Source organism: Rhinatrema bivittatum, chromosome 4 (assembly GCF_901001135.1).
Source record: "Rhinatrema bivittatum chromosome 4, aRhiBiv1.1, whole genome shotgun sequence".
Taxonomy (NCBI): Eukaryota; Metazoa; Chordata; class Amphibia; order Gymnophiona; family Rhinatrematidae; genus Rhinatrema; species Rhinatrema bivittatum.
The window spans coordinates 164562483-164575403 of NC_042618.1; the positions used below are offsets into that span (position 1 = coordinate 164562483).

Sequence of the window (12921 nt, forward strand, 5' to 3'; positions counted from 1 at the left end):
CTGTGTAACTGTGCATGCACTGATTTTATATGCAATACTTGCTGTAGCTTCATAAGGTGGGTTTTATGTTATTGCTTACTGTTCTGTTCTCTGCTCCCGTCTCTCCTCCCCATCCCTGGAAGACCTTTTAGTTGTGTGGGCGCATTTCATGTGTCTGTCCCTAAGCACACAACTGAGAGGTGGAGTTATTTTTGTGGCCACTCCCACACTAGGGAAGAGGTTTACACTAACTGAAGGCCTGGTGGTGTCTTTGTGCTATTTTGAGAAACAGCACCAGTGGGGCAGGAGTAAATGACTGAGGATTTATCCTGCTCTATGAAGACCCATAACGGATGGAGTAAGAAGCAGGCAGACAGACAGGCAAATGTAGGATTGCCAACTTCTAACTGTCAAATTTCCGAACATTTGGAGATGCTGTTTAATATCTTCACTAGGGTCGGTTTTTGGGGTGGATGAGCCAGGCAGTTGCCTAGGGTGCCATCAGCTGAGGGGAGCCTTGAGTACTATGGGACAGAGGAGGAGAGGCCCAGTGTGGTCACGGCAGATCCTATCCCACCTCAGTCAAAGAGAAGAATTGTGTGGCCATGGTGGATCCCATCCTGCTGCGGCCGAAGACACACTCAGCCTGGTTGTGGTAGATTCCACCATGCTGCGGATGAAGAAAGGCCGAGCCTGGCCATAACCGAAGACTGAAATTGCGTAGCTGCAGCAGATCCCATCCTGCCGTGGCTGAAGAGAGGCTTGGGGGGTCGACATCAGTTGAGGGGGTGCTTTTCACCCAGTGTGCTATTCACCATAAATCCAACTCTGATGTTCATTGAAGGGGTTTACGCACATGCCATTTTTATTGCTACTCTTCACCATTACAAAAAACACAGAAACATATAATTTGATAGCAGGTAAGGACCAATCAAGTAGATACTTTCTGCTATGGTGTCTTAGACCCCAGTTGATTTCTGGCTTTCCCCTCCCTTTTTTGCAAATAATGATCCTCTGTACTTGGCCTGTGCTTTGTTTAATTGTTATTGTTTTTGCCTCTATCACCTCCAGTGGGAGGTTGTTCCATGTATCCACCATCCTTTCTGTGAAAAAATATTTTCCTATTTTATTCCTGAGTCTACCCCATCAGAGCCTCAAATCATGACCAATAGTTATTGAACTTCTTTATTCTGAAAAAGATTTGCTTTTACCAGTCCAGGGGGCCAAATTACTGTTTTGTAACAATTTTTAGGCCTCTGATTAAATCATGGACTGAAGACTATGTAAGTGACACAAAATAAATATATCCAACACACTGAATATACAATAGCTACCAAAGCACACACTATATTTATCGATCTTCATTTTCAGTTTTTATTTTTTTTTTTGTGGGAATTTATCAGTGTTTATCACAACAAACATAAGGGAGAAAATCAGTAGCAAAAATGTCTACCTTTACACTGATTTTCTCGATTTTTGTTTGTTGTAATAAACACTGATAAACTCACAGTAAAAATAAAATAAAAACTGAAAATGAAGGTCTCTAACTATATTGTATAATTGAAGGGGAGGATCAGAAGCTAATTTGCAGCACAAGGGCTAAAACTCAGGACATTTCTGAACATTTTAGTTCTCCTTTTTTAGGACAGTACCCCCAAAATCTGTACAATCCAGAAAAATTCAGGCCAGTTGGCAGCTCTAGGTGAATGGCCACATGCCTAGAAGGGGGTGGGAGGTTGAAAGGCTTGAGCCAAAAGAGAAGGGACTCAAGCGCCCCCCACCCAGGCCTACCTAAGGCTACTCCACACCCATAAATTCTTATTTTAGAGCTTCAGTTCTATTGAAAAAGGTTTGTTCCTAATGTATGATTTCTATCATTGAGGTTTTAGAATGTCTCTGCCATATCCCATCTCTCCACTAGGATATACATAATTAGGTCCTTCAGTCTCATGTCTTAAGTTTTTGGGAGAAAACTCCACACCATTTTGTTAGCTTTGCATCCTCTCTATATCCTTTCTGAGGAAGGGCCTCCAGAATTGGACACGATGTTCTCAGTGAGGTTTCACCAATGACCTTTACAGTCTAAGCCATTATTACCTCAGGAAGAGAATATAATAAGAATTGCAGCAAGAACTGAAAGAGGAGGAGGGACTGAGGGAGGGAAGGAACGAAGCTGATGCGATACGAGCGGGACGGGGCAGAAACTGTCACTGTCCATGTCAGCGCTGATTAAAGTTTGATTTGTTAAGAGGCGGGGCTTCGTCTCCCTGGTGACGGTGATGATGGCGGTGTCAGCGCTGCTATGGCGGCGGTTACTTGAGGCTTTTCCGCGGCTGGGATTGGCGGCGGTGCTTGGCCGCTTCTCTCGGGGTCGGGAACGCGGCAAGAGGTGAGAGGAGAATATGGGGCCTCGCAGCCTTCCCCTCTTTTCGCTGCGAGTGGACGGTGTAGCCTAGCCCCTGGCATGGAGGTGAAGGGGAAGCATACACAAGAACGCGAGGCTGCCTTACTATATGTGGGCTTTTTGCCTTTCTATAATAAAAAATGTGCGGGGAGCCAGTAAGTTGAAGAGGCATGACAAGTTAACTCGGGATTTAATTTGTAGGCAAAAAGGAGGTAGAACTAGGGGAGAGAGGACCAGGCAGGGGTGAACTGTGCGAGGGGCCGGGTGTGAACTCTTTCTCCCCCTGTCCCTCGCACGTACATTTTTTTTTTAAATTAAAATGTATTATATTTAAATGCAAGTGTACTAAGTAATGTACAGAATATAACCCACATAACGTGTGCACTGTAATTCCAGGTCCATCACCGCACTGCTTACCTATTAACCCTGTACCCTTCCCTATCCCCACAACGCTTAACAGGGCATGCAACAACGAGTCAGCAGGCAGTCTCTTTGTAGAAGAATTCTGGCCGCAGCTTATAATCTAAAGTACAATTTCATCTTATGCATCCTAACTATCTAAGATTTGGCTTACAATATATATTCTGTAAATTAATGGTCAACCTAGATTGTCACTTGCAGCTGGCTGCCATTGACCTGCTAGATCAACTCGGCCAAGGTGGGGAGTGCATAGGTCTGGCAGACCTATCTGGTTATGCTTGCCATAGTTTGTTTTAAATGCTTTTATGCGTTCAGCCTACCAAACCGACCCAGCTACTTTTCTGCTTGTGTTTACTGTTCTCAAGCTTGCCAGACTGACTGGCCATGCTCTTAGTTGAATCAGCTCAAATTAAGCCATCTTACTCTGGCCTAATTCAGTGAGGCCTTAGACTAGGTTAGGTCATTCTACATTTGACTGGCTTTGCTACTGTCATGCCGAACCAGTGATTTGTATCATCTCCCATTAAGCTGATAAAAAACCCCCCACCAAACTAACTCAGCTAAATGAGGGTGGGGGATTTCCCCTGCCTGCAGTAGAAGAAAGAGGAAGCTGCTGTGCATGCAGGTCCTCTTCATGCCATGACAAGGCTGCCCTGCTCCCCCCCCCGACTCTTCCCTGCTGTGCTGGGCCGGCCATGTTATGACCTCATGGCCTAGTCCAGTGAGGCTCCTTAGTTCAAAAAAATTATAAACAAGAATGTTTCACATCAAATCATCTCAAATAGTGTTAGTTTGCGTACTTTTTTTAGTACTTTTAGATACACTATCTATACTTGGTAGTATTTGGTACTGCTGCATTTTTTTCCACACATACTTTCTTTCATATGCATACAGGAGCATACTCTTTCTCCTCCTTATGCCAGTGATCCTTCATTACCAGCTCCCACCAGTGCTCAACCCCTAACCATCCTTCAGCCATTAGTGTATACTCCTCTCCCTTTTTAGTTTTAATTTGGAATAATTACATTTCTTATATATCTATCTATCTATCTATCTATATATATATATATATATATATATATATATATATATATATAAATTAAAGCAATGTACAATATAAAAACAATAAAACAAAAGCATTTCAATTAAAACAATTACAGTCAGTAAAATTAAATATGTTGAAAAAAAGACAGGAAAAGAACAAACACAATAACAGAGGAAAGCTAGTAATATAAACATGAATACAAATATTAATGAAAAATATTGTGAAATTTTGAGTAGTCATTCTCTACATGTATGATGGGGAAGAATAGCTTATAAGAATGAGGATTCAACTTATGTACTTAGAGAAGCTATTGGTGAAAACTCATGTAAAAAGAAATGTTTTTAGAATAATCTTTCTCTAGAAGCAAGGCAAGGGGTAATGAGTTCCAAAGACTAGGGGCAAGGTAAAAGCTCATTTCATGAGTTTGTTCTGCCCTCTTCCGAGGTCGACCCCGCGGCCAGCGTTGCCTGAGTCTCTGTCGGGCCCTTCCATGCCCTTGGTGCCACTGGTACCTTTGGAACAGTTGAACCCGTCCCACCATGGCAGTGGGGCAGTGGCTTCTACTTCAGATATTTCCTGATTTCAAAGAGAACAGGGAGCCTCATTCCCATTCTGGACTGGAGGGTTTTGAACGAGTTCCTAAAACAGGAAAAGTTCAAGATGGTTTCGCTGGGTTCCTTGATTCCTCTCTTGTGGAGAGGGGACTGGCTTTGCTCCCTCAATCTAAAGGATGCCTACACCCACATCGAGATTTCCAGGGCCCACCAGAAATATCTTTAATTTGTGGTGAGCGAGAACTATTTTCAGTACCGGGTATTGCCCTTCAGCCTGGCATTCGCTCCTCGCATCATCACAGAGTGCTTGGCGGTGGTAGGAGCATACCTGAGGAGGATGCGAGTGCAAGTGTTTCTCTACCTGATGACTGGCTCAAGAGCCCCACCAGGCAGGGAACACTCCAATCCCCGCATTTCACCATTTGTGTATCGGAGGCCTTAGATTTTCTGGTCAACTACCCGAAGTCTCAGCTGGTCCCATTGCTGCAGCTGGACTTTATTGGTGCCAGGTTCAACATGGTTCAGGTTCGGGCATTTTTGCCCCAGGATAGAGTGCTCACCTTGGTGTCCCTAGCAGGAGCGGTCTCTGAGTTGCCAGGTCTCAGCGCACCGCATGCTGCGCCTGTTGGGGCACATAGCTGCAACAGTCTATGCCACGCTCTTTGCTAGTCTGCACATGAGCAGAGCACAATGGAACTTGCGGCCTCAGTGGTGCCAGGCAACCCAGAATCTTCGAGTGTGCAAACGGGTAACTCTGGGACTCCTTGTCATGGTGGGAGACGTGATCCAACTTGGAGGTAGGGCTAGCTTTTCAGGTTGTACTCACCACAGATGCTTCCCCCCTGGACTTGGGGGCCCACGTGGAAGGTCTTCGCACCCATGGCCGACAGTTGGTGCAGGAACCGCAGTGTCAGATAAACTTCCTGGAGCTCTGAGCTATCCGGTATGCTCTTTGGGCATTCTGAAATTGCCTGGCCACACAGATGGTCCTTGCCCAGACCAACAATCAGGTGGTGATGCGATAACTAAACAAGCAGGGAGGCACGAGATCATTCCTTCTCTGCCAAGAGGCGGTCCAGATCTGGTCTTGGGCTCTGTCCCAGGGCATTCTTCTCCGAACAACGTATTTCTGGGTATGGAGAATGTGATGGTGGCGACCTGAGTCACTCCTTCTGCCCACACGAGTGGTCCCTGAAGCTGGAGGTTGCCGATTTGGATCTTCCATCACTCTGGAACCCAGGACGTGGATCTATTCGCTTCCCCTGGAACAAGAAGGTGCATCAGTTCTGCTCCCTTTTCTGGGAGGACGGTAAGCCGGCATCGGATGCCTTTGCCCGTCATTGGGGCAGGGGCCTCCTGTATACATACCCGCCATTTCCACTAGTGTCGAAGACTCTCCTGAAGCTCCAGCAGAACTGGGGAGCCATGACTCTCGTTGCTTTTTATTGGCCGCTACAGATCTGGTTCCCGCTTCTGCAGGATCTCTCCCTGCGGGATCCTATCAGCCTGGGAACCTCCCCAACTCTTATCACGCAGGATCAGGGCAGGCTGCGCCATCCCAACCTCCAGGTCTTATCCCTCACAGCTTGGATGTTAAGAGGGTGACCCTGCAGTCTCTGGACCTCTCGGATGATGTGTCTTGGGTCCTGTTGGAGTCCAGGAAGCCTTCCACTGGAAAGTCTCTTATGGCCTGAAGTGGAGGAGATTCTCCATGTGGTGTGAGCTTCACGGTTTGGATCCATTCTCTTTCTCCACAGCAAAGCTTCTGGATTACCTCCTGCATCTCTTGGAGGTTGGCTTAAAGACCAACTCCGTCAGAGTCCATCTAAGTGCTATTGGGCCTTACCATGAGGGGTGGATGTCCCACCCATGTCTGTGCAGCCTGTCGTTGGGCGCTTCATCTGGGGTCTGCTTCAGCTGAAGCCTTCCCTGAGGCCCCCTGCTGACTCCTGGGACCTCAATGTGGTCCTGACCCAATTTATGAAGGCTCCCTTTGAGCCTTTGCATTCCAGTGACCTGAAGTAGCTAACCTGGAAGGTTGTCTTCTTGTTGGTCACTTCGGCACGCAGAGTCGGCGAACTTCAGGCTTTGGTGTTGTACATGAAGTTTTTTCACGATAGGGTGGTGTTGCTCACACATTCTAAATTCCTGCCAAAGGTGGTGATGGATTTCCATCTGAACCAATCAATTGTCCTGCCCATCTTTTTTCCCAAGCCTCAATCGCATCAAGGCGAAAAGCCTGGATTGCAAAAGGGCCTTTGCCTTCTACCTGGAGAGGACAGCAGGCCACAGGCAATCCACGCAACTCTTCAGTTCTTTTGACAAAAACAGATTGGGGGTTCCGGTGGCCAAGCAGAACTTGTCCCACTGGCTTGTGGATTGCATTTCTTTCTGCTATTCACAAGCAGCACTGCAGCTTGGGGGCATTGTCAAGGCTCAATCTGACAGGGCCATGGAAACTTCGGTGGCCCACTTGTGAGCAGTCCCCATGCGTGAGATCTGCAGGAGGCGACATGGATCTCTCTCTCCATACCTTCGCCTCACATTACTGTCTGGACAGGAACGACCAACGTGACAGTAGCTTCAGGCAGTCAATCCTCCAGAATCTTTCAACTGTAAAATCCAACTCATCCTGCCTAAGGCCCATTTTTTCAGGTTCAGGCTGTCTCCCCCTCTGTTACCAACACCACTGTTGTTGTGCTCATTGGTACGTGTTAGGTGGTTGTTGGTTGTTTTGCCTTTGGGCACATCCTGTAGTTAGGGATTCACCCATGTGTGAGGACTACCATCCTGCTTGTCCTAGGAGAAAGCAGAGTTGTATTCCTGTAATGAGTGTTCTTTTGGGACAGCAGGATGTTAGTCCTCATGAAACCCGCCCACCACCCCGCAGAGTTTGATTTCTCCTATTGTTTATTTTATTTTTTATTGTAATTCTATATTACGAAACTGAAAAGGCACCTTGTGTGGACAAGTGGATAGTGGCATGCTGGGCATGCTCAGTGTGCCTAGTCAAAGTTCTGGAAACTTTGACAAACATTTTCTGTGCGGGGCTCCATTTGATGATGTAACCCATGTGTGAGGACTAACATCCTGCTGTTCTAGGAGAACACCTGTTACAGGTAAGCAACTCTGCTGTACAATTTTTTAGTAAAAAGGATGGATGGGTCCGCAAGGTAACTTTATCATGGTGAAATTGCAGGTATGGGGGATAGTGTACCAGCGCTTGAAGCTCATTAACCCGTCTCGCTGAAGTCCCTGAGTCTAGAAACACTATTTTCCAAGTTAAATACTTCATAGAGGCAGTTTCCAGGGGTCGAATGGTGGAAGCATATGCTTTTCGAATACTACATTTATATCACAAAGGATGAGAGGACTGGAGACTGTTGTCGAACTCTCAGAAGTTCCCTCATGAATCGTGATACCAAGGGATGGGTTGAAATGGAGAGTCCATCCCATGGAAAGTGATAGGCAGCTATTGCACTTAAATGTATTCGAATGGAAGAAGTTCCCAGTCTTGTTAATAGCATATGTTGCCAATCCTGTTTAATAGCATATGTAGATACTCCAAGAGCAATTCAGGAGTACAAGAAAACTGGTCAATGTCCTTTACCTCGCACCAGCAAAGGTATCATTGCCATTTGAATGCGTAATTCTTTCTTGTCGACGGCTTCCTAATTGAAACAATGTCTTGGATCCCTCTCAGTAGTTGGAGATGGTCTAACACCTCCCTCTCAATCTCCTTGCTGTCAGCTGCAGGGAGGAATACACTGGGTGTGGAAGAGTGCCTCTTTCCTGTGCCAGTAGTTCTGCACGGTTTCCCAAGGAAACTGGTGGATAAATGGAAAGTTGAACTAGATAGGCATACCATCTCTGCCTTGGCCAAGCTGGAGCAATGAGAATTAGATCTGGTTCGTCCATGATGCATTTCTCTACCATTTGAGCTATGAGTGGTATCAGAGGGTACGCGTAGAACAGGTCTCCCATCCAGGGAATGAGGAACGCATCCTGAGAGAATCTTCTTGGGCTTGAGTAGATGGAGCAAAAGCGGCGCAGCTTCCTGTTGCTTTCCTTTGTAAAGAGGTCCATGCATGGGTTTCCCATGTGGCAAAGAGACTGATTGCCATGTTTTGACTGAGACCACTCATTAGGGTGAAAGACTCTGCTGAGCATGTCAGCCTCTGTGTTTGCTACCCCTGTAAGGTTTATCGACTGTGCTTCTGCGAATTCCAGAATCTGCACTGCCTCACTGCACAGCATCTGGAACTAGACTCTCCTTCCTTGTTTATGTAAAACATGGCCACTTGGTTGTCCGTGTGAATCATTACATGCTTTCCTTGTAGCTGAGGTGCAAAACGTGCGAATTGCATTTCTTATCTTCCTCAACTCCAACAAATTGATCTGGAAGTTCTCTTCCAGGGACCATAAGCCCAGTGTATTTTAGTGCCCCAACCCCTTGTTGATTCATCCGTTGTCAAGGTCAGTTGATGTAACTGGGTGCGAAATGGAGTTCCCTTGGTTAAGATCGGGGACAACCATCGGTCTACATCTGTCTTTATGGTCCAAGTTAAAGCTACCTTCTTGGATATCAGTTGACTATATTGGGACCATTGGGATTTGAGTCCCTGCTGTAGACGTCGAATATGAAGGCAAGTATGAGGAACGATGTAAATTGCTGCCACCATGTGTCCCAACAGGGTGAGAACTTGATGTACTGAGGAATGTGACTGTTGCAATAGCTGTAGAGCTAGTGAGTGAAATACCTGGACTCTTTCGGTGGGAAGAAAGGCTTTGCACAAAACTGTTTATCCTCGCCCCTATGAATTGCAGCACCCATGTTGGCTGAAGGTTGGACTTCTCAAAGTTTATGTTGAAGCCCAGGCTTTCCAGGCAGAGAATCATTTCGACTAAGTGCACTAGGAGAGTTGCAGACTGTTGGGAGGCAAACAGCCAATCGTCCAGGTAGGGAGAAACCTTTATTCCCCTCTTCCTCAAGTGGGCCACAGCTACGGCCAGATATTTTGTAAAGACTCTCGGGGCAGATGAGAGGCCAAAATGGAGGACCTTGTATTGGTAGTGTTGTGCGTTGACCTGAAAACAAAGGTAATGCCAGGAAGAATGGTGCATTGGGATGTGTGAGTACGCATTCTTAAGATCCAGTGAACACATCCAATCATTGGGCTGGAGGAATGGCAGGATAGACTTGAGAGATGTCCTCTTGACTTCCTCCCTCTGAGTACCCTTGTTGAGGGAAAAAAGGTCCAGAATCGGTCAAAGAATTCTCATCCTTTTCAGGATGAGAATGTATTGGGAATAAAACCCCTTGTTAGCTGATGTTGAGGCAGTGCATGAATCACCTACTGATGGAGCAAAGAGTGCATCTCCTGTTGTAGAAGTATAGTTTGCATATGATCCTGAAATGGAATACCCATGTGTGGGATTGAAGGGATTTGTTTGAAGTTTAGTCGGTAACCATTGCGAACTATACTCAGTACCCAATGGTCTGATGTGATGGATTCCCGGGACTGGTGAAAATAGGATATTCTGCCCCCTACCGGTAAGGGTAGCTGTGGCTGACTTTGTTTAAAAACTCTGCTATGGCTTTTGAGCGGGACATTGCTGCTCCTTGTGTGTCCGTTGGTTCCTTGGATGGCCCCTGGGTTAGGTCTGTTGTCCCTGCTGCCTAGGTGGCTGGTATGGCGGTGGTCTGTAAGACATGTATGATCTATGCTGACACCTCTGATAGGTTTTTTTGTGCTGGGGATAGTAGCTTTTGGTCAGGATTGTTAATCTAAGGTGAAACGAGTGATAAAACCACCACATTTTATTCTTTTAACTGTGAGACTGTCTCTCTAAGCTTATCCCTAAATAAGTTGTCTCCCTTGCAAGGCAAGTCTGCCAGTTTTTTTCATGTACGTCCTCTCTGATAGAACTGGCTCGGAGCAAAGCTATCCTGCGAGCCGCAATTGAAGTTACTGATGTGTGTGAAGAAATCTTGAAGGCCTCTTAAAAGGTCCACAGCAAATGACACACTCCCTCTTCTAAATTTTATTAAAGGCTGAGGAGGTGCCTGGTGATCTGCTCCCACTGAAATAAACAGCTTCATATAAGTATTGAGTGATATAGAATTGATGCTATTGAATTTTCAAATTCAGGATAGCACTTTGAAAAACTTTGTGGCCAAATTCATCCAGGATTCTGTTGTCCTTTCCTGAGGCATGTTTGAATGAATTCAGGATTTCTTGGATAGCTTCATGGCCGACTGTATGACCATGGATGCATGTGGAAATTGCACCATTCCATAATGGGGCAATTTTTGCATGCAAAATTTAAGGTCCGTCTTATGAGAGACCGGCTACCCTGAAAAAGGGGACTCCCAGGATTTATCTAGCACCACATGTGACGGTAAAGCAGTAGGTTCCGATGGAACAAACATTTTTTAGAATTCCCATCGTTTCAGATCTGGGATCCGGAATCTTTTTTTTTTTTTAATTGAAAGTTTATTGTAGCAAAACAAAACAATACATCTACAAGCTGAACATTCCAAAAACCAGCATATCACAGAACTTTTCCCGTTGATAGCAGGATGAATCAGCCATGCTGCCTTCCTATGTGTGTTCCCGCGCAGGAAGGCAGATTCTCCTCAGTCTGTCCTTTCCGTGCTCGGGAACACACACGGGGCTGTCTCTCTCTCTCCTTAGCTGGACAAACAAAATAAAAATAATATTTACACACGCAGTTTTAACAGCAAAATCAGCAGCCCATGAGCAGGTATGCCCCGACCATCGGGCTGCAAGCCATGTAGCTTTAGCAAGATAATGTCCATAATGGATGGACACTCTGCCTGCTACATTTGTCTGGGTCCTTCTCACGACCAGGCGACATGTAAACACTGTGGCCGCATGTCGCCTAGGGCCCAAAGACAACGAGCCCAAAAAATTGAAAAATTAAGGCTCGTGGCTTAGGGCTCTTATGCCCCTCTCCCCCCATCAGAGGCCCATTGAAGAATGGACCGGCACCACCACAGGCCCGCTTGCAAAAACGAGCAGCCTCTCTGGGCCCCCATGGATCAAAAACAGGGCTGGAAAAATAAAAAAAACCATCGCGACTCACCGCGACATGTGGACCGGGATCCGCAACACAAGCCTCGACGTGATCACCAAACCTCAGAAGCATCTGTGTCTACTTCGAGGCCTTTGACCCCAAAAAGCGCACACCCACTAACGCCAGGGCCTTCGCATCCATTGACGCAAGCATCCTTGGCGCAAGCATTGACGCCACTGGCGCCACCCTCGACACAGATGTCATCGTGCCTTCCACAGCCGCTGACGCGCCCATTGACGCAGACTTCGGCGCACCCATCAAAGCATACAGCATCGAGGCATCCATCGAAGCACTCGCCATTGGCACATCCGTCTATGCAAACGACACCGGAGCGGCTATCAATGTCGACGAACTCATCCAAGCGTCCAACGCAGAAAACTACAACGCACGGGGCGATTCCACCCTTGCAGCGGCTTCAGGAAGGACCGGACCTGGATAGTGATGTTCCTTCTGATCACACTCCGCTTTCACGGTCACAATCGTACCCCAAGAAGCCAGTCAACTCCCAGGTCAGAGGAAGAATGGGTGGATGTATCATTTCGCTCCCCCTACCAGGATTCCTTATTTTCTTCATCCATTTGGGTTTACTCTGACCTTTCCTCAGTTTCCCAATGACGTCGCTCCTCCACGCTGCTGCAAGAACCCCTGCGTAAGAGGGCATGGATGCGAGAAGATGTGGCCCCGCAGAAACGATGCCCACAGGCTCCCAATTCGGACATTCTCCTAGCAGCTGTTCCACACCATCACAGACGGGATCAACCACGGGCTCCACCGCCCCCAATACCAGATATGGGCCAGCAAGCTATCACTCAGATTTCGTCCGCCCTCATGGGGTTCTTTTCCTCTCTCCAGATGGGGTTCTCCTACCCGCATCCGGTCCCAACCAGCCCTCACATGTCTCCACCACACTCATGAAAGCCTTCCCCCTGCATGTCAACGAGGATGCCCTCACTTATCTCAGGACGGTCGCAAGGATATGATGATCCTTTTTCCCTGCCCCTGAACCTCACCGAAGTTGCCTCCGCAACCGGTTTCCTCACCTTCATCACCAGGGTCGTCCACGGGATACCGCTCTGACCCTCCAGAGGAACCCTACTCTTCCCCCCCCCCCCCCCCCCGGAGGATCTTTCCTATCCAAAATTTATTGACAAAGTGGGATTCCCTCTTAACATTGAGACCCATAAGTTGCCGGATCAAAGGTCGGAAACCTTAGGCATTTTAAAGATTTTCGACCTTCCCGCAGAACCAACAGCCCTCCAATTCCACCACATGCTGGATGCAGTCCTGGAGAAATCCTGGGAAACACCGTTCACCATGACGCCAGCCTCCAGAAAAATGGACTTAACATTTCGCATGTAACAGTCCACTTTGTACACATCACCTCAACTGCCACACGTCTCTATTGTGGTAGAGTTGGT

General features: G+C 47.0%; 1 protein-coding gene across 1 annotated transcript in view; it reads left to right on the forward strand.

Moving 5' to 3' along the window:
- Positions 1 to 2192: 2192 nt before the first annotated feature.
- Positions 2193 to 12921, forward strand: part of PGS1 (phosphatidylglycerophosphate synthase 1) — a 118088-nt gene continuing 107359 nt past the window's right edge. The window contains exon 1 of the mRNA XM_029599136.1: positions 2193 to 2368. Coding sequence (XP_029454996.1) covers positions 2259 to 2368 — 110 coding nt within the window. The 5' untranslated portion in view covers positions 2193 to 2258. The remainder of the gene's footprint in view (positions 2369 to 12921) is intronic.